The sequence below is a fragment of the Malaclemys terrapin genome, chromosome 25 (genome assembly GCF_027887155.1).
Source record: "Malaclemys terrapin pileata isolate rMalTer1 chromosome 25, rMalTer1.hap1, whole genome shotgun sequence".
Lineage (NCBI taxonomy): Eukaryota > Metazoa > Chordata > Testudines > Emydidae > Malaclemys > Malaclemys terrapin.
The window spans coordinates 3,113,588-3,137,700 of record NC_071529.1 but is presented as its reverse complement, the minus strand read 5'-3'; the positions used below and the strand labels follow the sequence as shown (position 1 = coordinate 3,137,700).

General features: G+C 50.5%; 1 protein-coding gene across 1 annotated transcript in view; it reads left to right on the top strand.

Annotated features, from left to right (window-relative positions):
* Positions 1–24,113, top strand: part of SCN4A (sodium voltage-gated channel alpha subunit 4) — a 114,844-nt gene that overhangs the window by 10,757 nt on the left and 79,974 nt on the right. The window contains exons 2-8 of the mRNA XM_054014154.1: positions 1,001–1,119; positions 6,631–6,720; positions 7,510–7,638; positions 9,119–9,210; positions 13,874–14,158; positions 15,750–15,813; positions 22,930–23,071. Of these exons, the coding sequence (XP_053870129.1) occupies positions 1,001–1,119; positions 6,631–6,720; positions 7,510–7,638; positions 9,119–9,210; positions 13,874–14,158; positions 15,750–15,813; positions 22,930–23,071 (921 nt within the window). The remainder of the gene's footprint in view (positions 1–1,000; positions 1,120–6,630; positions 6,721–7,509; positions 7,639–9,118; positions 9,211–13,873; positions 14,159–15,749; positions 15,814–22,929; positions 23,072–24,113) is intronic.

The following is a 24,113-nucleotide window of genomic DNA, read 5'->3' as shown; positions in this document are numbered from 1 at the left end:
AGGCAAAACTTCAGTGTGCCACCCCCCTCTTCGTAGGCACTGGAGACGGGGGGCACCAAGGGCCACTGCCCCCCCCACTTTTGAGAACCTGAAGAAGGTGGGGGGGGACACAGGTGCTGCCCTTGGCCCCTAAACCTTCCCTCCGCCATTACAGAGGAGCATCTGGGTCAAATTTGAGCGAGTGTTGTGGCCGGGAGCACGCTGATCAAACGCTGCTCACAACACTGCTCACAACGCCGCTCAAAAAATCATTTCTTCCAGAAATCTGCCACCCTGGGCAACTGCTTAGTTTGCCTAAAGCTAGAGTGGCCCCCGAAGAACCCAGTTTGACTCTCAGATCCTAGGTTGAGTTTGCAAGGCTGGCAGCTAGAAAAAAACAACAACTTTTAATATGTAAACAGCACATTTGAACTGAGACATAATAGATGTGGAAACCTCCTCAATACTTTTTATATAAAGACATTTTTCACAGTAGAAGCAGTTTGACATTTGAACCACTCAATACCAGCTAAATTATGCTAATATAGCCCTGATTAAGCAATAGTCATTACCATTGATTATCATTGGCACGAGCCAATATTCTCGTTTGAAAAGAGACCAAGTATGGAAAATTTCATCTCTGGAGATCTCAGAAATTATGAACATCCCAAAACATGAAGCTATTGTGGAAACTTGATTTTACATGACCTATAGATGACACCACTAGCATCCATGCTAATAATCAGTTGAAGCTAAAGCTATAGGCCCATCAATCAGATATCCACCAACATCTAGCATTCTATCTTAAGGTTTTATCCTTCTGCCTATCTGCCTAGGATCTGAGCACCATCCAGTGAAATGTATTAGCAATAGCATAGTCCCTAGTGAGATTCATGGAGCTGCTGATTTAGTTTTGGACATAAAAGCTCTGCTTGGGGTAGCTTTATGTTTTTGTTTGATTGGCTTGTGTGTGTGTTGTGAGAAGGGAATAATGAATCTTCCTTCTCTCTTTGTTTTTCAGACATTCATCGTCCTAAACAAAGGAAAAGCAATCTTCCGGTTCAGCACAACCCCGGCCCTATACATGCTAGGACCCTTCAATCCTCTCAGGAGAGGTGCCATCAAAGTGCTTATACATTCATATCCTTTCATAAATTAAACAGTAGTAAGTCACCAAGCCCAGATGGGATTCACCCAAGAGTTCTGAAGGAACTCAGATATGAAATTGCAGAACTACTAACTGTGGTATGTAACCTATCACTTAAATCAGCTCCTGTACCAGATGACTGGAGAGTAGCTAATGTGACACCCTTTTTTAAAAAAAGGCTCCATCCAGGATTGCCTCGATCCTGGCAATTACAGGCCGGTAAGCCTAGACTTCAGTACAAGGCAAACTGGTTGAAACTATAGTAAAGAACAAAATTGTCAGACACATAGATGAACGTAATTTGTTGGGGAAAAGTCAACATGGTTTTTGTCAAGGGAAATCATGCCTCACCAACCTACTAGAATTCTTTGAGGGGATCAACAATTATGTGGGAAAGGGGGATCCAGTAGATATAGTGTACTTAGATTTTCAGAAAGCCTTTGACAAGGTCCCTCACCAAAGGCTCTTAAGCAAATTAAGCTGTCATGGGATAAGAGGGAAGGTCCTCTCATGGATTAGTAACTGGTTAAAAGATAGGAAACAAAAACATGGTCAGTTCTCAGAATAGAGAGAGGTAAATAGTGGTGTCCCCCAAGGGTCTGTACTGGGACTAGTCTGTAGCACGGTGAGACTCACTGGTGAGGCGCCTCCTGCTGGTCGTCTTGAGAATTAGCTCAACTCCAGCTCCAGAGCTCCCTCTGCTGGCTGGTGACTCGCCTGCCTCAGGCCCCGTGTCCCTCCCGGACCCCGGTGCCCCTTTACCTCTGGGTTCTGCCCCAGCACTACCCCACACTCTGGGTCTCCCCTCCCAGGGGAACCCCCAACCCTCTAAGCCCACCTTGCCTCAGTGGCTACTGCCAGTCATCATCTAGCCCCCGCTCTCTGGGGCAAACTGCAGTCTGTAATGGCCACTCATCATTGGCAAGGGGGTTGGACCAGCTGCCTCTGCCTATCCCCGGCCTACACCTCTTTAACCCCAGTACCTACCTTGGGCCTTTAACAAGGCCTGCAGTCTGGGGATTTACCAGGCTGGATCTTCCCAGCTCCCTTTGCCCTTCCCCAGCACTGCTCCACTTCAGGTACCTTGTGCCCAGGCAGCTAGCCTCCCACTCCAGGGCTTGAATGGGACTCCTGTCTACTGGCCCCACAGCCCTTTTATCCAGGCCAGCTGTGGCCTGATTAAGCCAGCCACACCTGGGCCAACTACCTCGCCAGCCTCCCTAAGTTGCTCTTAATCCTTTTAGAGGTCTATAAAATCATGACTGGTGTAGAGAAAGTAAATAAGGAAGTGTTATTTACTCCTTCTCATAAGACAAGAACTAGAGGTCACCAAATGAAATGAATAGGCAGCAGGTTTAACACAAACAAAAGGAAGTATTTCTTCACACAACGCACAGTCACCTGTGGAACTCCTTGCCAGAGGATGTTGTGAAGGCCAAGACTATAACAGGGTTCAAAAAAGAACTAGATAAGTTCCTGGATGATAGGTCCATCAATGGCTATTAGCCAGGATGGGCAGGGATGGTGTCGTTAGCCTCTGTTTGCCAGAAGCTGGGAATGGGCGACAGGGATGGATCACTTGATTAGGGGGCTGGGGCACATGACTTATGAGGAGAGGCTGAGGGAACTGGGGTTATTTAGTCTGCAGAAGAGAAGAGTGAAGGGGGATTTGATAGCAGCCTTCAACTACCTGAAGGGGGTTCCAAAGAGAATGGAGCTAGGCTGTTCTCAGTGGTGGCAGATGACAGAACAAGGAGCAATGGTTTCAAATTGCAGTGGGGGAGTGTAGGGGACTCGAGCCACGGCAGGGTGGTTGGGCACTACACTGCCTCGCTACATCCTCTTTGCTGGGTTGGGGAATACCCAGTATATAGCCCAGACCTTCAGGCAGGGCCCAGGGCCACCTGGGGGGTGGGGGGGCAAGTGGGGCAATTTGCCCCAGGCCCCACAGGGGCCCCCACGAGAGTTTTCAGGGGCCCCCACGAGAGTTTTGGGTGGGTCTTCGGTGGCAGGTCCTTCAGTGCTACCGAACACACCCAGAGCGAGTGAAGGATCCGCTGCCGAAGAACTGGAGTTTCTTCCACTCCGGGTCTTCGGCGGCAATTCGGCAGCGGGTCCTTCACTCGCTCTGGGACCGGCCGCCGAAGTGTCCCCGAAGACCCGGAGTGGAAGGATCCCCGCCGCCAAAGACCCCAGGCCCCCTGAATCCTCTGGGCGGCCCTGGCAGGGCCCAGTAAGCACTACAAGGTAAGCCGAGGCCCTAGGTCAGGGCGGGCAGCAAACAAACAGTCAGGAGCTCAGGCCCTCAGGCAGGAACTGAGCAAATAGTTCAATATAAGTCCAGGCCCTGGCTTAGAGCAACCGGGGAAGGGAGAGACGGCCACCCTCAAGTTGGTGGCGGGGGGACGCAGGTCCACCCACTCCACTGTGTCCCAGCCCGGGGCCCTAGCAGCAGCAGAAGACCCGCTGCTGTGTCAATGGGGATCCTGGCCGCAACACACTGACGTTGGCTCTGGTAGTGCTGCAGCCAGACTGGGGTCGGCTGCCCCCGGGCTACTTCCAGACTCCCCCTCGTACGATACCTGGGTCTGGGTGGTGTCCTTGGAGGGTTCAAGCATCATGGGTTCCTCCGGGTAGCTAGCGAGGGATAGGCTTGGCAGCTCCTCTGGGTAGCTGGCGACAGGTAAGCTTGGCAGCTTCTTGGTAGCTCAGCTTCAGGCCCCTAGTCAGCTCCTGGGGGGCATCCAGTGGTGAGGCCCCCAATGTCCGTGGTCACTATAGTCCAGTTAAAGTAGGGTGGGGAGAGATTCTTGGTGTGAAGACCTGGGCAGGAAGCCTTTCCAGGAGAGTGCTTTAGGGCGGGTTTTGAAAGAGAGAGCGGTTGCTTGGGGGACAAGAGGGACTGCTCCAAACATGGGACGGTGTGAACCAGGGAACAAAACTGAGAGAGAGACAGAAACCATGGGAGAAGCAAGGGGAGGAGAGACCAAGGGGTGCTCAAGGGTTGCAGGAGGTTGGGGAGCAGGAGAAACTGAGAATAGGAGAAACTGAGAATAGAGCTCCTAGAAGATGGAGGAGTAAGAGACAGGAAGCCAGAGTCCCAGGAGTGTGAGGTAGGGCTGGGGAGTGGGGAGTAATTCGGCCAGAGCCACAGCAATGATTTGGATTGTCCAGGGCAGTAAGGGCAGGACATGGGTAAGAGAATTATAGTGATCGGGGCAAGAGATGATGAGCGGCCAGAGAGGGATTTTAGCAGTGTGGAGGGTGAGGGGAGGCAATGTGAGAGAGGAGGAAGTGGCAGGAGTCACCGGGGTCAGAGTCCGAGATAACACCATCTCCTAGGTCCTGGAGATGTAGAGGATGGAGTAGGGAGATGGTGGGAGGGAGCCAGGAGAGAAGATACAGAGCTCAGGTTTGCAAAGAGTGATTGTGAGCAGACGGTGGAACATCTAAAAGGAGGTGTCGGTTCCAAATGCAGGACTGGACAGAAGAGGAGGGGCTGGGTGGAGTGGTGGGTTTGGAATCCCTGCTGCAGAGGGATAGCTGACACCGGGTGGGGGGAATTAGGTCACCCAAGCAAGAAGAAGGAACAGGGAGAGGGTCGCCAGCAGACAGGCAGAAGGGAAAGGACAAGGAACAATGGAAGGAGACACCAAGGGCATGTCTATACTAGAAATGCTGCCCTATACCATGGTAGCGCTGTAGCATAGACACTATGCCGACGGGAGGGGTTCGCCTGTCACTGTAGTTCATCCACCTCCCTGAGAAGTGGTAGCTAGGGCGACAGAAGAATTCTTCCATCGGCCAAGTGTTGTCTGCACTTGGATCTACATTTCATACCCCTGAGTGACATAGTTGGAGAGACCTAAGCTTTAGGGGGAGTCCAGGCCTGAGATGTGAAAGGAGCATTGGAAGAGAACCAGGAGAGGCCAAGGAAGGAGAGCGTGACCGAGAGCATCAGAAGCCACAGAGACACTGAGGGATGGGGAACAGGCCATGAGGCCCAGCCAGGAAGGGGAGCAGAGATGGTGCAGAGGGTGGGCAGGGAGACAAAAGCCAGACTGAAGGGAATCTAGGAGCAAGGCTGGATTTCCCATTAGGCACAGTAGGCACGTGCCTAGGGCCGCTGGCATTCTAAGGCTGCCTAAAAATTCAATTTTTGCCACTCCCGGGTCCTGGCAGGGGGCGGGGCCGGCTGAGGGGAAGACAGCGCCACACAGCCCTGCTGGAGTCACCTCCCAGCGGGGCCAGTGAGTGTGGCCAGGGGGCAGGACGCAGGAGAGTGGGTCTCTGGAGGGATTTGTGGGGGGGCTCTGGGCAGTGAGGGGATGGAGGACGGTGGGCAGTGGGAAGTTTGTGTGGGATGCTGGGCAGTGGGGAGTGAAGGAGGTTTGTGTGTTTCGGGGTGTTTGGCAGTGGGGGGGTTTGTGGGCAGAGGGGCGCTGGGCAGTGGGGTGCCTAAAAGTTAAAAGTGGCGGTTTGGAGCTCTGAACCACTGTGAGCGCTGGGGGCCACCCCACAGCTCCCAGCCGCCACAGCAGACCACCCCACAGCTCCTGGCCGCCATAGGAGGCCACCCCACAGCTCCTGGTCACCGCGGTCGGTGAGACACAGGCGGCAGGGGACCCTGGAGCTCTGAACTTGGAACCGGGGCCCTCGCAGCTGCCCAGCCACCAGGAGCAGTTTGGGGACCCTGCCCCTAGGGGCACACAAGGTATAAATCCGGCCCTGTCTAGGAGGGAGTTCTCCAGCTGCCAGGGGGTGCAGCGTGTACTAGGAGCTGAAGGGTCACGGGAAGGAGGAGATAGGGTGAGGGAGGTCAGGGCAGTGAGGGCAGCAGGGAGCGCAAGGAGAATATGAACAGAGAAGTGTTCACCTGCTCTGGCCAGGAGAGTCAGAGATTTTTAAGGCCAGAAGGGATCACCATGATCACTAAGTCTGACCTCCCAGGCAACACATTCATTCCTGCTTCGAGGCAAATAGCTGTAGCTGAACCTGAGCATCTCTTTAAGGGGCCCATTAGTGCCTGTGGGGAGGGCTCATCTCAGCTGCGTGAAGGGCCCAGTACCCAGAAGTGGGGAGAATCAGAGGCATGCAGGGTTCTGGGCCAGTGGAGACATAGGTGAGGGCAGGTTGCTAGGGAGAGAGGCGGGGGGCAAGATCCTGTTTGCAAAGTGGCTAGAGGTTGGGGGAGGGCGAGAGAGGAGGGCTGAGGGATGCCAGGAAGGGCTGGGGCTCAGCGCAGGCTGTGGGTGTGGCTGGAGGCAGAGGTGTGACCATAGTGAAGGGGGCCATTGGTGGAATAGTTTAAGCTTTCTCCATCTCTGCGTCATTCTGAAAGGAATAACAAGCCCCAGGCGGCTTTTCTGGGAGCCGCACTCCAGGGCTGGGGTGGAGGGAAATGCTGCATGTGCTCTTACCGCTGTGCCCGGCCTTGGCAAGGACTCGGGGGAGGAGGGGAGCCTGTGACAAGCCCAGAGAGATTTTCCTTGACCTGGTTGTAAATTATTCAGCATGTTTATCATGATCACCATTTTGACCAACTGTGTGTTCATGGCAATGAGCGACCCACCACCATGGGCCAAGAACGTGGAGTAAGTTCCTTTCCTCCATTCGCTGCTTGGTCTCCTGATGGCTCTGGAGAGGGTGGCTCCCTTCGCTGCGTGGCTGTTCCTTACAGAAATCTGTCCTGCTTATCAGACAGGGGCCTGAGGGAAAGGTGTGGAGGGGCCTTGGGAAATGGGCATGTGTAGTTTGGAGACCCCCCGGACTGAGCTGTCACCACGTTTGTGATCTCAGAACCCAAGTTTGTGTTCTCCTCTAGACTTTGCAACCACGGGCACATTTCTGAACAGCCTCCCTCCACTACTCACCGCGCCTCAGCTACAGGACAGACAGGGCTCCGAGCAGGCAGCAGGTTTTTGAGGGCTCAGCACCCACAATTTGGGGCCAGATAACCATGGCTCAGCACCCACTATCAGTGCCAGATTTTCCAAAGAGCCTCCCATTTAGGTGCCTAAACAGGGGCTGACGTTTTCAAAACACCCAGCAGCCCCAGTGGTGACACTAATGACCCGGATCCCGCCTGCCCTCACCATGCCGAGCTCATTTGGAAATCTGGCCCGTGGTGCTGAAAGCAGTGTTGGTAGTGAGTGGCCCATCTGTATTAAGGCTCCCAATTTGACTAATGCTAGCAGAGCTCGACTGCTGTCAGCAGCCATGGGAAATGACTGATAAGACATATTTTCCAACCCTTTTCCCATGAAGGTCTCAGGACCCATTTTTCCTGCATACACATAACATTTTTGCAAGTGTCTTGGATAGTTTTCCCTTTGAGCTGCTTGTCTTGTCTACTTATCATAAGTCACTGTTTCGGCTTTCAGATACACCTTCACTGGGATATACACCTTCGAGTCCATGATAAAGATAGTAGCCAGAGGATTTTGCATTGACCAATTTACATTCCTACGCGACCCATGGAACTGGCTGGATTTCAGTGTTATCGTTATGGCGTAAGTATACTCAGTAAGGGACATGGCACAGGCAGGAAGCCTAGCTAACCAAGTTGTAACATTGGTGGTATAGGATGAATTGGAATCAAATGTCTGGAAAATAGCCAGAGATGTTGGAGATGGTATCATCTACACTGGGTATATACCCCAATTCCTGCACTTGATGGCCAGTCACTGAAGTAGCCACACTCCAAATGTAGACAGGGAGAGCTGTGATTGCATCGATGGAGCTAACCCCAGTGCCATCCACAGTGGCCTCATGACAGTGTGACTACCACATCTTAGGATTTGTCCGCACAGGCTAGTGCACAGTAGGGAGGCCACTAGTCCAGAATTAAACTGGATGGCCCGGTACTTGGACAAAACTGGACATGGTTTTGTCCCGTATCAGATGGCTCTGCCCCAGCCCGCTCTTAAAAATGGCACCTCTGGAATGCAGGGTGACCTTGCATGCACCGTGTGTGCAAAGTCACACTGGTGGGGGTGAGGCGGCCCATTCTGAAAGATGGTGCCCCCTCCGCATGTGGCATGACCTCGCACCCATCACCATGCCAGTGAGGGCAGAGTTAACACTGGCGGGGGCGGGGTCAGGGTCACACCATTCCCAGAAGTACCGGAATGTCCGGTGTTGAGGGAAGGTGGAGCGGACATCTTATGCACCAATATAATAAGGGCCTTGATCTTCCTTGGCTTGAAACCAGAGTAAGACGCACCAGTGCAGCATGTGGACATGAGGCATTTCATTGGGGGAGGGATAGCTCAGTGGTTTGAGCATTGGCCTGCTAAACCCAGGGTTGTGAGCTCAATCCTTGAGGGGCCACTTGGGGATCTGGGGCAAAATCAGTACTTGGTCCTGCTAGTGAAGGCAGGGGGCTGGACTCGATGACCTTTCAGGGTCCCTTCCAGTTCTAGGAGATGGGATATCTTCATTAATTTCTTTCTATTTCTATAGGACTGGAAGGGACCTTGAGAGGTCATCTAGTCCAGTCCCCTGCACTCAAGGTACAGCTAAGGATTAGCTAGACCATCCCTGACAGGTGTTTGTCCAACCTGCTCTTAAAAACCTCCGATGAATGCAGGGGGCATCTCTGTGTTGTGTTTATACAGCACCTAGCGGAGTGGGGCCATGTACAAGACTGGTGCTCAAGGATGCTATCATCATCAACAGGAATCAATCAGTAAAGCTCACCTGGTGTAAAACTTCCCAGTGTAGACAAAACCGCAAGGAAACACAGCTCCAGACCTTCCCCTCTTAGTCTTTGCAAGTAGCTGTGAAATGCTAATGAGTCCTTTTCAGGCACTCACAGCAGCACACAGCCTGCAGGCTCCCTCCTGGTAACGCTGCAGGTTGGCAGCCCTACTGCTTTTGTCTCTGAAAATGACCATGACCTAGAGTGCTGTGAAAACACCCCTCACCTCCAGTCACTGCAGCAGATCAAAGTCTGAATCCTTCTGAATCCTTCTTTCCCCCCTCCCTCAGTTACACCACAGAGTTTGTGGATTTGGGAAATGTCTCAGCTCTACGAACGTTCCGTGTCCTCCGCGCACTGAAAACAATCACCGTGATTCCAGGTAGGTCAAGGAGCATTTGCCTTCTAAACCATCTCCGTTCCTTTCCACAGTTTAAGCTTTAACTTGAAAAACCAGCCGGCTTTCAGATCTTTGCCCTGGACCTTGGATTGTCCCATGCATCAGTGCAAAGTGAGTGTGGAACACTCCTGTTCTTGTGTGACAGTGTTTTATACCCACTTTGCACTCGCTGTCACTGGCATAACTGACTATACAGGTTGGAGGATAGTGGAGAAAAGGCCCCTTGCCTATTGAGAGGTGAAGGCATTTTTCTTTGAGTTGGGGGCATTATGGCATTGGTAGTGCTAAAAGCTCCAGCAGCATTGCCAGCCCAAATATAAGACCCTGCTTTTGCTCGTGCATAACTTTGCAAAAAAATGGCCTTTTGAGCTGACATTTTCCATGTCCCAAAGTAATTTTTTTGCCTTGGAAAACTTTGAGGAAAATGCATGTAATTGTTTTGCATTATTTTCTGTATTTAAAAAAAAGTAATACGTTTCAGACTTTGACTGTCTACACTTGGAGCCCAGCGTGTGTTCCCAGCTCATGTAGACATACTCGCATTCACTCTCATTGGGCTAAAAACAGTAGAGTAGCTGCAGTAGCACAGGCAATGGTGAGCGGAGGCATAGGCTAGCTGCCCAGTGCACAAACCTGTCTGGACCCCGGAGGCGCGTCTTGGCGGTGGCTAAGCGAGGCCACCACTTGCCGTTGACTGTGCTAGTGCGGCTACACTACTACTTTTGGCTTACTAGCTTGAAAAGAGCTAGCACAAGAGTGTCTGCATGAGCTATGACTCACACCCCTAGCTCCAAGCGTAGATGTAGCCTTTAGGTGCTTTTTACACATGTGAGTGAGTCCCATTCAGTCAATGGGGCTATTCATGAGGAGAGATTAATAAGACTGGGACTGTTCCGCTTGGAAAAGAGCCGACTAAGGGAGGATATGATAGAGGTCTACAAAATCATGACTGGTGTGGGGAAAGTGAATAGGGAAGTGTTATTTATCTTCTCACATAGCACAAGGACCAAGGGTCACCCAATGAAATTAACAGGCGGTGTAGACATTCGGGCTCAGGCTGCAGCCCAAGCTCTGGGACCCTCCTATCTCGTAGTGTCTTAGAGCCCAGGCTCCAGCCTGAGCCCGAACATCAACATCACAATTAAACAGCCCCCTCGCCTGAGCCCCGCGAGCCCAAGTCAGCTGGCACGGGCCAGCTGTGGGCATCTAATTGCAGTGTAGACATACCCTTAGAGGCCACTTTTGCAAATATATGCGGTCTGGGACTCCTGATGGTCACCTTATCCCAGCCTCTAGATGGTGCCAGGTTATATGTAAATTCAAACTACCAGGCTATGTGCCCAAATATGAGCCAGATGTTGGGCCCTCACCCTGAGCACACATAGCTCTATGTTTTGATAAGGTAGAAGCACACCAAGAGCTCAGGTTCAAAGGGGGAGGCTGCCTCGCTGGCACAGTGCAGAACCCTTTGGGCAAGCAGGGTGTCTGGCAAGGGTGGCTGCCAACCTTGTCCAATGGATCCTAACATTCCTCGGGCAAAGACCCAGGAGAGTGTCCTGGCATCACAGGAGTGGCCAAGTCAAAGACGCTCTGGGGATATTTCGTCAGGACAAGAACTCTTGTGCCCTGGCTTCTTTCACCGCCTGCTAAGGCAGAAGGGACCTAACGCCAGCTATGGCCTGCTTGTTTTACTCACATGATTAGTCCTTCCTCAGCCAAAATACAGTAATGTGGGGGAGCCCCTTATGAACTCCCTACCAGACAAAGGGTTAAAAGCAAAACCAAACAATGACTCCCCTAAGCCCCTGGCACGGGAATAGGATTATTGGGGTTTGCATCTTCCCTCGGTTCCACAATGTGGGAGTCAAATGGGCATGTGCCCACTCCCCTAATGGCTAACAGCTTCAAATGGGTGCCAAGGCCAACGGCAGGGCCAGCTGGCTTGTTGGGGTGGGGGATCTGCGGAGACAATGAAAGTCACTTTTATTCCAGGATAATCAATGTACTTCCCAAGCGGAGTAATTAATCTGGAATGTGATCTCTTTATCTGGTCTAGAGTCTCCACCACACCGGCAGTTATTCTGGAGTGGTTTATTCTCCTCTTGTTATTCCAGTCAGTTTCTCCATGTAGACGGGTCCTTAGAGAATCGGAGTTTTACCTCAACAGGTGGAAATATTGGCACGGCGACTGGGACAAACATTTGGACATGAAATAGGTCCAAAACAAATGCCAGATCTGAGCACTCCTGTGCTTGGGGACTGTTTTGGGCTCCAGAGATTAATTCTGAGGCTTGGTCCCATCACTAATTTGGGCGTCACACGAGAGGAATAAATATCTTCACATCCCAAGGGCCTCTCAGGGTCTGTTCAATAGCCTGCTCCCGCTTGGGACAGGAAGCTACCATTGGACTTTCAGAGCAAAAGATGAGGTAACCTAGCCCCTAATGCCAACTGTCACTCCATCGCCTGTACTCAGAAGCACAAAGACTTCTCTGGGTCAGAGGGTTTGGAGCAGAGCGGAAGGGTGTGGCAGAGCTCAAAGTTCTCCCGGTGGTTACAGGAAGAGAGACACTCCTTTGGACGCAGCAGAATTCTCTGCCCTGAGATCAGGGTTAGCAAATAATTCATCCCAGGTGCAACAGCATGGAACCTCCTCCTGTTTATTTGAACCTAACTGTGATTTTATTTGGCAAATTTCAAATGAGAGGAAAAACACACAATGAAAGGGAGTTAGAAACCATCAGGGGAAAACAGTAATGGCTTCTGTGATGGAAAGATTTTAGGGCCAGTCTAGGGATGTTTCCATAGTATCCATCTAAATGTGTCGGTGAAACCTGTTCTTTTGTAAGAACAACGAGGAGTCCTGGTGGCATCTTAGAGACTAACATATTTATTAGGGCATAAGCTTTTGTGGGCTAGAACCCACTTCATCAGATGCATGGAGTGGAAAATACAGTAAGAAGATATATATACACAGTACATGAAAAGATGGGAGTTGCCTTACCAAGTGGGGGGTCAGTTCTAAAGAGACAATTCAATTAAAGTGGGCTATTATCAACAGGAGGAAAATTACTTTTGTAGTGGTAATCAGGGTGGCCCATATCAAACAGTTGACAAGAAGGTGTGAGTAACAGTAGGGGGGAAAGTATCAGGGGGTAGCCGTGTTAGTCTGTATCTACAAAAACAACAAGGAGTCTGGTGGCACCTTAAAGACTAACAGATCTATTTGGGCATAAGCTTTCGTGGGTAAAAACCTCACTTCTTCAGATGCAGAAGTGAGGTTTTTACCCACAAAAGCTTATGCCCAAATAAATCTGTTAGGCTTTAAGGTGCCACCAGACTCCTTGTTGTTTTAGTAGGGGGGAAATTAGCATGGGGAAATTAGTTTTTAGTTTTTGTAGTGACCCATCCACTCCCAGTCTTTATTCAGGCCTAATTTGATGGTGTCCAGTTTGCAAATTAATTCCAGTTCCGCAGTTTCTCATTGGAGTCTGTTTTTGAAGTTTTTTTGTTGAAGAATCTCCACTTTTCATCTGTTATTGAGTGTCGAGGGAGGTTGAAGTGTTCTCCGACTGATTTTTGAATGTTATCATTCTTGACATCTGATTTGTGCCCATTTATTCTTTTGCATAGCGACTGTCCAGTTTGGCCACTTTAATTGAATTGTCTCATTAGAACTGACCCCCCACTTGGTAAGGCAACTCCCATCTTTTCATGTACTGTGTATGTATATCTTCCTACTGTATTTTCCACTCCATGCATCTGATGAAGTGGGTTTTAGCCCACGAAAGCTTATGCCCAAATAAATATGTTAGTCTCTAAGGTAGCACAAGTACTCCTCGTTGTTTTTGTTGATACAGTCTAACACGGCTGCCCCTCTGAAACCTGTTCTTTTGTGTGATCTAGCACATCAAAAGGACCATTTGTGGGCACAGAGTGATTCAAAACCTCAGGAGCAGCAGGCCTCATTACATGGTGTAATTAATGTGTCAGGGCATGTGCTGGTGTCTAGCAGGGGCAGGAAAGAACTGACAGAGCTCTGTGAATAAGGGATTTTTCAGTTCACTGGCAATTCCAAAAACTCAGGAAAAAAACATTTTAGGACTAATAGAAAATGACATTTTTTGAAATTTTTGGTGAACTGAATGAATAGTTAAAAAAATCATTTCTGATTCTGATAAATGTTTTGATTTTGACCATTTTAAAATGTTTTAAATTGTTTGTTTTATAAACCTAAGGAAATTTGTAAACAAAAAGTTTGAACTGAAAAATTGAAACATTTCATTTTTAAAATGTTGAAACAAAATGTTTTCATTTTTTTTATTTTTGGGGTGGGGGCGGGTTTTATCTGAAACAATTTGCAAAACACTTTGGTGTTGCCAAATCTGCATTTTGTGCCAGAAAAAAAAGTGTTGGCAGAAAAATTTCATCCCACTTTATTTCCAACCCTTTGGATAATAGCATTGCACCACGGGCAGGTGAATTTTTATGGGAAGGGGTCTTGCCTTACACTGAAATCCAGGTTCTGCTGTAGTGAGGGCACTGGGCAACTCTTATGGGACGCATGAGCTCCATAGCAACATTAGAACATTATCGATGATTAACAAATTAATAACTACACCAATAATGATGTCTCCCTCCTCAGGGCTGAAGACAATTGTTGGGGCTTTGGTACAGTCCGTGAAGAAGCTCTCTGACGTCATGATTCTCACCGTCTTCTGTCTGAGTGTTTTTGCACTGGTTGGCCTTCAGTTGTTCATGGGGAACCTTCGGCAAAAATGTGTCAGGTGGCCGCCCCCTATAAATGATACTTTGCAAGAGGACTTCTTTGGAATGGACAATGACACGTTCACTAACTCAACTCTCTACGGCAACACAACTGGGTTGAGTAATGGGACTTTTGACTGGGATTCTTACATCAATGATGAAGGTAAATACTTGTGTGCCTTCTCTCTGCTGTTAAAATGTGCCCAAGTAAACAACCTGATTGACTCCTCGCCACCATTCAGAGCCCCTCTCCTCAGCCAATCAACGTCCAGGATTGGCCACTATTCACAGCCCCACTCCTAAGCCAATCAACATCCAGGACTGTCCACCATCCTTGGAAAATTTTGAACCATGTGACTAAGCCAATGACGAATCAAAATTGGCCACAAACATCAAAAGCTGGAGGTAGAATCCAAAAACGACAAATGAATATTTTTGTCCAAAACCAGAAAATGTTGAGAAAATCAAAATGTTTTGGCAAAAAATAAAGCATTTAAAACAAAAGGGCAGAACCCTTTATTGAATATGGAGACACACACCAAGAGTGAAGAGAGAATTCTGAAACTGCTTCCATATCCAGAGTCCTTCCACAGTGCAGGCACATTTATACAAGAGGCAGAACCAGCTGCTAGTCAGCCTGTCGCTGCCAAGTAACGCTGCAGTGGGCTGGAGTGTTTCACATCTTGTTTAGAGCACTCAGCAGAACTCAGCGGCAGGTCACGTTACATGCTGCCTGAGGTGCTTTATTCCAACGGCATAAGTGGCTGTGAGGTTAACCACAAGAAGGCTCCTTAGCAGGGGAGTTAAAGTCAATATCCACGAACGCCTGAAATCTATGCAAACAGCAGCGACACATTCTGGCCATGCATTCAGGTTAACAGCTGCTCGCACCAGAGCAACACATCCTGGCCTGAAATGCCATATGTGGGGTGGCTTTTCAACACTCCACTGGTTAGTTAAATAGAAGCATGGGGGCTGGGAAGGAATCACTGATTGGGATGCACAGAACAGGCTCCAGATAGGTCCCTCCAGGCCATTCAGAGGGCAAAGTCCAAATCACTAACACCCAAGGCGGGGTACTCATTGCTTCTCCATGCAGGTGGCTCAGGCTGCTGATCCGCACCCTCCAGAAGGGCCTGACCGCAGGGGCATGTTCTCCATAAATGAAATGAAATTCCCTCTTTGCCATGTTTCAGCAGCTGCTGTGGTTCTCGTCTGGGTGGGTCACTGGCAACATCAAAGAGGAATGAGCTTGATGCATTCCCGGTCTCGTAGTGGGCTCAGTTTGGTGCTGGCCTGAGAGTGTTTGTTATTTTCCACAGTTTCCCAGCAGGGCATGTGCAAAAATTCACTCAGCTGAAAACCCGCAGAGCCACGGCGCTGGCCTTTCTCCAGTCTTTTCAGTCCCTTTCCATGAACGTTCTCACCAGCAAGCCTTGGTTTGCGCGAAAGAGAACGTTAACATGTATTCACACAAGCATTCGCACTGGCCACTCTTGCTGGCTGTCTCTAGAGCTGTCGCTGGGTTTGGGAGTCAGTCAGTTGGGCAAGTGAAACAAAACCGTGTGACTAAGGTCACCTATGCAAATTAGCACATTAGAAATAGCAAATATAGGAAGCAATAGCTGTGGCGAATGCTTTGTGCTGGGACACAATCCAATTAGCCATTTGTTGAAGAATTGCAAATGATAAACAAACATGTGCAAATCAACGTCTGCAATTCTCACTTCTTGCTTTTTTCCTGAATTGCAAAGGGAATTTCTACTTTCTGGAGGGCTCGCTGGATGCTCTGCTCTGCGGGAACAGCAGTGACGCCGGGTGAGTGGGGTCTGTTCTGACTGGCACAGACAGACCTGGGCGGACCCTGGGGAGGGAACCAAAGAGGCCAGCCGTGGCTTAGTCTAGGGATAGCACCCAGCCAGACCAGCCAACGAGAAGTGACGGGTGTGAGTTTGGAGAAGAGGATTGTGGGCACGAATTCCCATTGTATGTCTGGGCACAAATCTTTTGGGGATTGTGAAGGGAACCCTCTGCTCTCGTCTCCTTTGCTCTCCCACAGACCGTTCAGAGACCTTCCTTTGTAGACACCACCGTGTAGTTTACTGACAGTGCTTCACCTTGCACAGCCACCCTATGTACAGTCATTAAGCTTGACTAGCTCTTCTCCCAAGGGACGGGGGTGGGAAAAGGTCTCTCCACATAGAGATCTCCTGGATCAGGCCCCAGCTACCCTTGCATCTCTCCCTCTTCTGCTTCCCAACCCCCTTGCGCTTCCTTCCTGGGCTCTTTTACCCAGTTTCCTTGTTAAGCTAATTAGCTCGTTAGCTACCCAGCCCCAATCTGATCTGGTAATCAGGAGCTCCTCTCCTTAATGAGGCCCTCCTTGGGGGCCTCATTGGCTAGACAGTGACCAGAGTGCTGGCTTGGTTGCTGACTCCCAGCACTCCTCACAGGGATGAAGAGTTTTCGTGCCGGTAGAAGTGCTGACTGATGCATAAGCACACCCCTCTGGGCTCCAGGGTCCCCTAGCCCAGCTGCACCCCCACTGCCGGGGGATGCCTTCTTTACCAGGAGGGAAAAGGAATCTGACGTATTTGTACCTCCCCCTGAGAAATGACCCTGTGGGAGGTTCTGCTGGGAGTGCCTGGGGGCTGACTCTTCTTCTGTGTCTGAAGAGCTATTGGCCAAACTGTGGGTCTCTGCCCGCCCTGTTCACCCTCCCTGCGGGTACACCTGGTTGGTGAATGCAGATCCCCCAGGGTAGCACAGGAAATGACGGCACAGACTGGGGTGGGTGGGGGGAGGGGAATATGATGGGGAGAAAGGGGAAGCCCTGATGCTAGCTAAATAGGCAGCTGCGGCCTCCTTCTGCCTCCTGCCATCGGTGCTGGAGAACACCTCCGCCCTGTCACTCCCCAGAGGTTCTTCTAGGCAGTTCAGCCCCAGGCCTGTTCCGAGCACAGGGTTTTCGGCTTATAATATGCTGAGACTGACGAACTGTTTTTGTGGGGAGGGGCGGTGGGTGTGAATTCTGGCCTGTCAAGTCTCCTGTCTTTCCCCGACTGGCTGTTGTGAAATGACTCCAATGGACCAGTAGCCTCCTGGTAAGAGCTGGAGCTGAGGTTTTCAGCCCTATATGCCTAAAGTGAGGGTCTGTGTCCAGAGCCCCATGAGGCCTGATTGTCAGGAAGTGCTGAGCACCTGCCCTGTGAAAATCAAGCCCCTTGGGGCACCTTAGATTGAGCACCCCCAAGATGACACACCCCAAATCACTAGTCACTTGCAAAAATCTTGGTCATAAATCCTGACTAGATACCTAAGTAAGTGGCCACCTTTTCCAATGTCCTGTCCACTCAGCAGCTCCCGGGAAGTCAGTGGGAATTGCTGAGTGCTCAACACTTGAGTATCCCGCCACTCAGAGTATGTCTACACTTCAATAAACCACCCGCGGCTGGCCAGGCCAGCTGAGTCTGGCTCAGGCTGCGGGGCTAGGAGGTTGCGGGGCACATATTTGGGTGTGGACTGGAGCTCGGGCTCTGGGAGGTACTGCACCCAGCACAGAGCCCCTGGCAGTGCAGGATGACCTGGTCAGACAGCATGGCGACCTGCTGGCCCCAGAATCCAACATGGGAACGGAGGGGAGCCAGCAGCAGTTGCCGAAGAAGGCAAACAAAGTGACTCTGCTGACGAAACCAGCCCCAGAGGAGGTTCTGCCTGAGGCCGCGCTGAGAGGAGTTTTTTGATGTCCCCCTCCGCCCCGGAGAAATGGCCGCTGCAGAACTGGCTGCAGACAGTGAAGAGGCAGAAGCCGCTGGCAAGCTTCCGGCTCCATTTTGGTGTTTATTCAAATAGGAATTAGAAATGGGAGGGATTTCCAGTCCCTGAACCAATGCAAGCCCTGGGTAGCATCCTGTATCCGCTAATGGCAGATGGCATGCGAGCACATTGGCACCCCCACCTCCCTCCCACCACATGGAATTCAACATGGAGCTCAGGAAACACAAACAGGAAAGCAAGCAATGAAAAGTGAAGTTTTATTAGAAAGGCGCACGTTTTCTTAGGACATTCTGGTTTGTTAAAAATAACAACCTTAAACCTCGTCCATCCTCCCTGTGCAAGGAAAAAGCCTGGGTAGAGACCGTCGAATCGTGGAAGTCAGCGAATGGCTACGCAGGTGGTGTCGGAGAGAAGGCTTTGGATTCTTTGACCATGGGATGGTGTTACAAGGAGTGCTAAGCAGAGACGGGCTCCACTTAATGAAGAGAGGGAAGAGCATCTTCGCAAGCAGGCTTGCTAACCTAGTGAGGAGGACTTTAAACTAGGTTCACCGGGGGAAGGAGACCAAAGCCCTGAGGTAAGTGGGGAAATGGGATACTGGGAGGAAGCACAAGCAGGAGAGTGCACGAGGGGAGAACTCCTGTCTCAGACTGAGAAAGCGGGACAATCAGCGAGTTATCTTAAGTGCCTATACACAAATGCAAGAAGCCTGGGAAACAAGCAAGGAGAACTGGAAGTCCTGGCACAGTCAAGGAACTATGATGTGATTGGAATAACAGGGACTTGGTGGGATAACTCACATGACTGGAGTACTGTCATGGATGGATATAAACTGTTCAGGAAGGACAGGCAGGGCAGGGCAGAAAAGGTGGGGGAGAAAAGGTAAGAGAGCTGTATGACTGCTCAGAGCTCTGGTATGAAACCGCAGAAAAACCTGAGAGTCTCTGGATTAAGTTTAGAAGTGTGAGCAACAAGGGTGATGTCGTGGCGGGAGTTTGCTATAGACCACCAGACCAAGGGGATGAGGTGGACGAGGCTTTCTTCCGGCAACTAACAGAAGTTACTAGATCGCAGGCCCTGGTTCTCATGGGAGACAATAATCACCCTGATATTTGCTGGGAGAGCAATACAGCGGTGCACAGACAATCTTGTCAAGTATCAGGGGGTAGCCGTGTTAGTCTGTATCTACAAAAACAACAAGGACAACAAGACAATCTTGGAAGTTTTGGGAAAGTGTAGGGGACAATTTCCTGGTGCAAGTCCTGGAGGAACCAACTAGGGGCAGAGCTCTTCTTGACCTGCTGCTCACAAACCAGGAAGAATTAGTAAGGGAAGCAAAAGTGGATGGGAACCTGGGAGGCAGTGACCATGAGATGGTCGAGTTCAGGATCCTGACATAAGGAAGAAAGGAGAGCAGCAGTATACGGACCCTGGACTTCAGAAAAGCAGACTTTGACTCCCTCAGGGAACAGATGGGCAGGATCCCCTGGGAGAATAACATGAGGGGGAAAGGAGTCCAGGAGAGCTGGCTGCATTTTAAAGAATCCTTATTGTGGTTGCAGGAACAAACCATCCCGATGTGTAGAAAGAATAGTAAATATGGCAGGCGACCAGCTTGGCTTAACAGTGAAATCCTTGCTGATCTTAAACACAAAAAAGAAGCTTACAAGAAGTGGAAGATTGGACAAATGACCAGGGAGGAGCATAAAAATATTGCTCAGGCATGCAGGAGTGAAATCAGGAAGGCCAAATCACACTTGGAGTTGCAGCTAGCAAGAGATGTTAAGAGTAACAAGAAGGGTTTCTTCAGGTATGTTAGCAACAAGAAGAAAGTCAAGGAAAGTGTGGGCCCCTTACTGAATGGGGGAGGCAACCTAGTGACCGAGGATGTGGAATAAGCTAATGTACTCAATGCTTTTTTTGCCTCTGTCTTCACAAACAAGGTCAGCTCCCAGACTGCTGCACTGGGCAGCACAGCATGGGGAGGAAGTGACCAACCCTCTGTGGAGAAAGAAGTGGTTCAGGACTATTTAGAAAAGCTGGACAAGCACAAGTCCATGGGGCCGGATGCGCTGCATCTGAGGATGTTAAAGGAGTTGGCAGATGTGATTGCAGAGCCATTGGCCATTATCTTTGAAAACTCATGGTGATCGGGGGAGGTCCCAGATGACTGGAAAAAGGCTAATGTAGTGCCCATCTTTAAAAAAGGGAAGAAGGAGGATCCAGGGAACTCAGTCCCTGGAAAAATCATGGAGCAGGTCCTCAAGGAATCAATTCTGAAGCACTTAGAGGAGAGGAAAGTGATCAGGAACAGTCAGCATGGATTCACCAAGGGCAAGTCATGCCTGACTAACCTAATTGCCTTCTATGAGGAGATAACTGGGTCTGTGGATGAGGGGAAAGCAGTGGACGTGTTATTCCTTGACTTTAGCAAAGCTTTTGATACGGTCTCCTACAATATTCTTGCCGGCAAGTTAAAGAAGTATGGGCTGGATGAATGGACTATGAGGTGGATAGAAAACTGGCTAGATCATCGGGCTAAGTGGGTAGTTCCAAAGAGGATGAATCTAGACTGTTCTCAGTGGTAACAGTTGACAGAACAAGGCGTAATGATCTCAAGTTGCAGTGGGGGAGGTCTAGCGTGGATATTAGGACCTCCTTTTTCACTAAGAGGGTGGTGAAGCACTGGAATGGGTTACCTAGGGAGGTGGTGGAATCTCCTTCCTTAGAGGTTTTTAAGGTTAGGCTTGACAAAGCCCTGGCTGGGATGATTTAGTTGGGGTTGGTCCTGCTTTGAGCAGGGGGATGGACTAGATGACCTCCTGAGGTCCCTTCCAACCCTGATATTCTATGATTCTATGAAATTGCCTTCCATGTATGCACACTGCTCCACCGCACCCCACCGGAGTGACAAGCCACCCAAACAGGTGGTTGAATTGTAATCCATTTTCAAATCTCACCCATTTCTGTTAAATGTAGTCCATGCCATCCATGGATGACGAAATCATTTCTCCCAAATACGACTGGGGGTTTGAATTCAGTCCAGAAATGTGCCGGAGGGGATGTAAGGGCCATGGCAGTGCAGGTCTGTGTGTTTGCATCCAGCCATAACAAGCTATGTCGGAAGCCTTGAGGAAGCACTGAGCCATGTGTGTGCTAACGCAGCATCCTCTTCATTCCCTCATGACTTTTGACCCAATCCCGGGTGCTGATAGCTGCTAACTTTTCCCATCGCAGGAACTCCAGATAGGCAGCCCCATTTCGGGGGCCACCTTGGTAGCTGAGCAGCCCACTCCGCTCATAGGTGTGCTGTTCACTCGCCATACGTTTGAATACTTTGGTAGCATATGTGGCTGCTTTCCAAAAGCACATTCCACGCCGGCGGAGCATGTCATTCAACCTCCTCTTGCCAGGGCCTCTGAGATCAGGGGACAGTTTGATGAGGCAAGGCAAAAGGGGGCACGTGAGGTCCTCAAGAAAACAGGGGAGACAGTAGCTCCACTTTTGACAATGTCATTTGGTGGGAATAGTGTCCCAGCCTGTCCTTGAATGTAGCCCCCCGATAAGCGGAAAACCCTGGCATCATGACCTGTCCAGTGCAGCCCACGCCGGCATCCATTGGAGTCTGTGGTCCACCTGGGCCTGCATAGCAATGGAGCAGTACCCTTTGCAGTTCATGTCCTCATGTGCTTCTTGAGGAGGACAAACGATGGGCCCATGAGTCCCATCAATAGCCCCAGTGCAGTCTGGAAACCCCATTCTCTCAAAGTCAGCAATAACTCCACGTTGGGAGTAACTCACACGCCTGACTGCCTCAGAAACTTCTGCCACCACTTTACCCACAGCCGACCTTCCAACACCAAGCTGGTTAATAATGTCCCTATAGCAGTCTGGAGTAGCCAGCTTCCAGACAGGTATAACAACCCGCCTCTGGGCCGGCGTGGCCTTCATCATGCATGTCTTTATGCTGGAGGGGCAGGGCAAGCTGCTCACAAACTGCATGGTGATGTGATCCCACCAGTCCGTGTTTGTGGCCCTGCTTCAGCAGCAGCTTTGCCAAGAGTCATGAGCAGCATCAGCCATGTCTGTGTCCTCCTCCTGCTCCATCATTAGCTCTTTGGGCCAGAAAATGCTGCCGGGACATCCACTGGAGTCTCATGGAAGTTCTGCCCGTTTCCTGAAACAGAAGTGACAGTGCAAGCAAGACAAGTTCTTCAAATGGCACCTCCTCATGTTGCTGGCTCCGGTTGCTGGGACTGTGCAGATTAAAATGCCAAGTCAATAGAATGTGTTAGTGGCTGTTCAAACTTCCTGTAACAGCCGCGGTGGACAGTCAAGTTTTCCACACAGCATCACGAACAGGGCTGGCTCCAGGCACCAGCTTGCCAAGCAGGTGCTTGGGGCAGCCACTCTGGAGAGGGGCGGCACATCCAGCTATTCGGCGGCAATTCGGCAGATGGTCCCTCACTCCCACTTGGAGCGAACGACCTTCCGCCGAATTGCCGCCGCAGATAGCAATTTTTTTTTTTTTTTTTTGCTTGGGGCGGCAAAAACCCTGGAGCCGACCCTGACCACGAACAAAGATCTAGAGCAGCCATCTTTTGGGAGGGAGCTAGGGAGTGTGAGGCAGTGGTCGATTAGCCACTGGGCCAACAGGGCCCGTGCCCAGGGGCCCCGGCCAATTGGGGAGACCCAGAAAAATGGGCTCCCCCGCGTCTGATCCACCTGCCCAACACTCCTGCTGCCCCCGCACCTCAACTCCAGGCACGCCAGGTCGGGGGGGGGGGCAATCCCCCGCACCCTGACCCCATTTCCCCGGCACCCAGTTTTGAAAGTCTTGGCTTAATTGTCTGCAAATGTGCATGGCTGTTGGTGCATGCTGTGTTGGTGCAAGCTGTGTGTGTGTGTGTGTATGTGTGTGAGAGCAGATCTGACTCTGAATTGAATGCTTCTCCATCTGGCCTTGAGTCACCTCTATGCAAGCCCACTTGCTTCACTGGGGTTGTGCAGGTAAAACTGGGCCCTTTGCACCTTGCACCTTCCTCGAGTTTCTGAACATAAAACTAGATTCCCTTTTGCCCTGGCTTACCCTTCCTGGGCCAGGCAGGGGCTGAACCCGGCACTAACATACCCTCTCCTCTCTGCTCCCTCTGGCAGGAAGTGCCCTGAAGGATACATGTGTATGAAAGCAGGAAGGAATCCGAACTATGGCTATACCAGCTATGACACTTTTAGCTGGGCTTTCCTTTCCCTCTTCCGCCTCATGACTCAGGACTTTTGGGAGAATCTCTTCCAGCTGGTGAGCCCTTTCTTTCCTTTTATTTGGGTTTTCCCACTGGCAGAGGCAATAGCTTGCGTTCGATTGCACGTCCCCACACATGGCAGGGGTCCTTTGAATTAAAGGTCATTGTGGGGTTGGTTTTTTTTAATTTCCTCTTGTTTTGTGTGTGGTGATGGAGAGTCCAGTCCATCTGTGGGCTGGGAGATCTAAAACGTGCCTCTGGTAACACAGTGTAAAGCACGTGGGAGCTTGTTGCTTATAGATATTCATCCAAAAGCATCTGGGCTGAAAGGGAGCACCTGGCTGAGTGCAATGGGGCATATTTTCCATGGAGCTGGGCCTGATGTAACCAGTCCACATGCTACAGTTGACAACAGACATAATCACAATCCACTAAATAAATCCCTCCCAGGCACATTGGGAGCTGGGACTGCAACCTTTGCCCTTAGTTGCAAGGATAGGGGCTGGCGCTGAAGGAGGACTCACAGCTGGTGGGAATAGCAGGTCCTCTATCTTCTCTGTTGGGGCGTCACTAGAGGGCAAGATCACACAGGTATACTCACGTTCTACTGAGCCCGCCAGTTTGTATCTGTACCCAGAGTCTGAGACCTCCCGGGGCCAGGGACGTTTGGATGAGCCTGTTGTGATGATCAGAGTCTGCTCTCCATATCCAGGTTCGACTTCTCAGCCCCTCAGGAGCGTGAGAATCTGTTGTTTTCATTCACGGCCATCCCTCAGACCACTGCTGTAATTGTGGTGGAAGCACCACGCATGCCATCCCAGTGGGCATGCCAGAGGAGAGCCCAGTTGTGCTGAGGTTTCTGGGGATTGTAGCATAACTCACAACCCACTGACACTCACCGCAGCATAAGCGATGAGGTGAGGGCTAGCTGGGAGTAAGGTCCTCTCAGTTATGTGTGGAGAACGTCACTCAAAGCCACACCCATCACTAGGAAGAGGCACTAAGGTAGCCTAATATCAGAGGGGTAGCCATGTTAGTCTGGATCTGTAAAAAGCAAGAGAGTCCTGTGGCACCTTTAAGACTAACAGAAGTATTGGA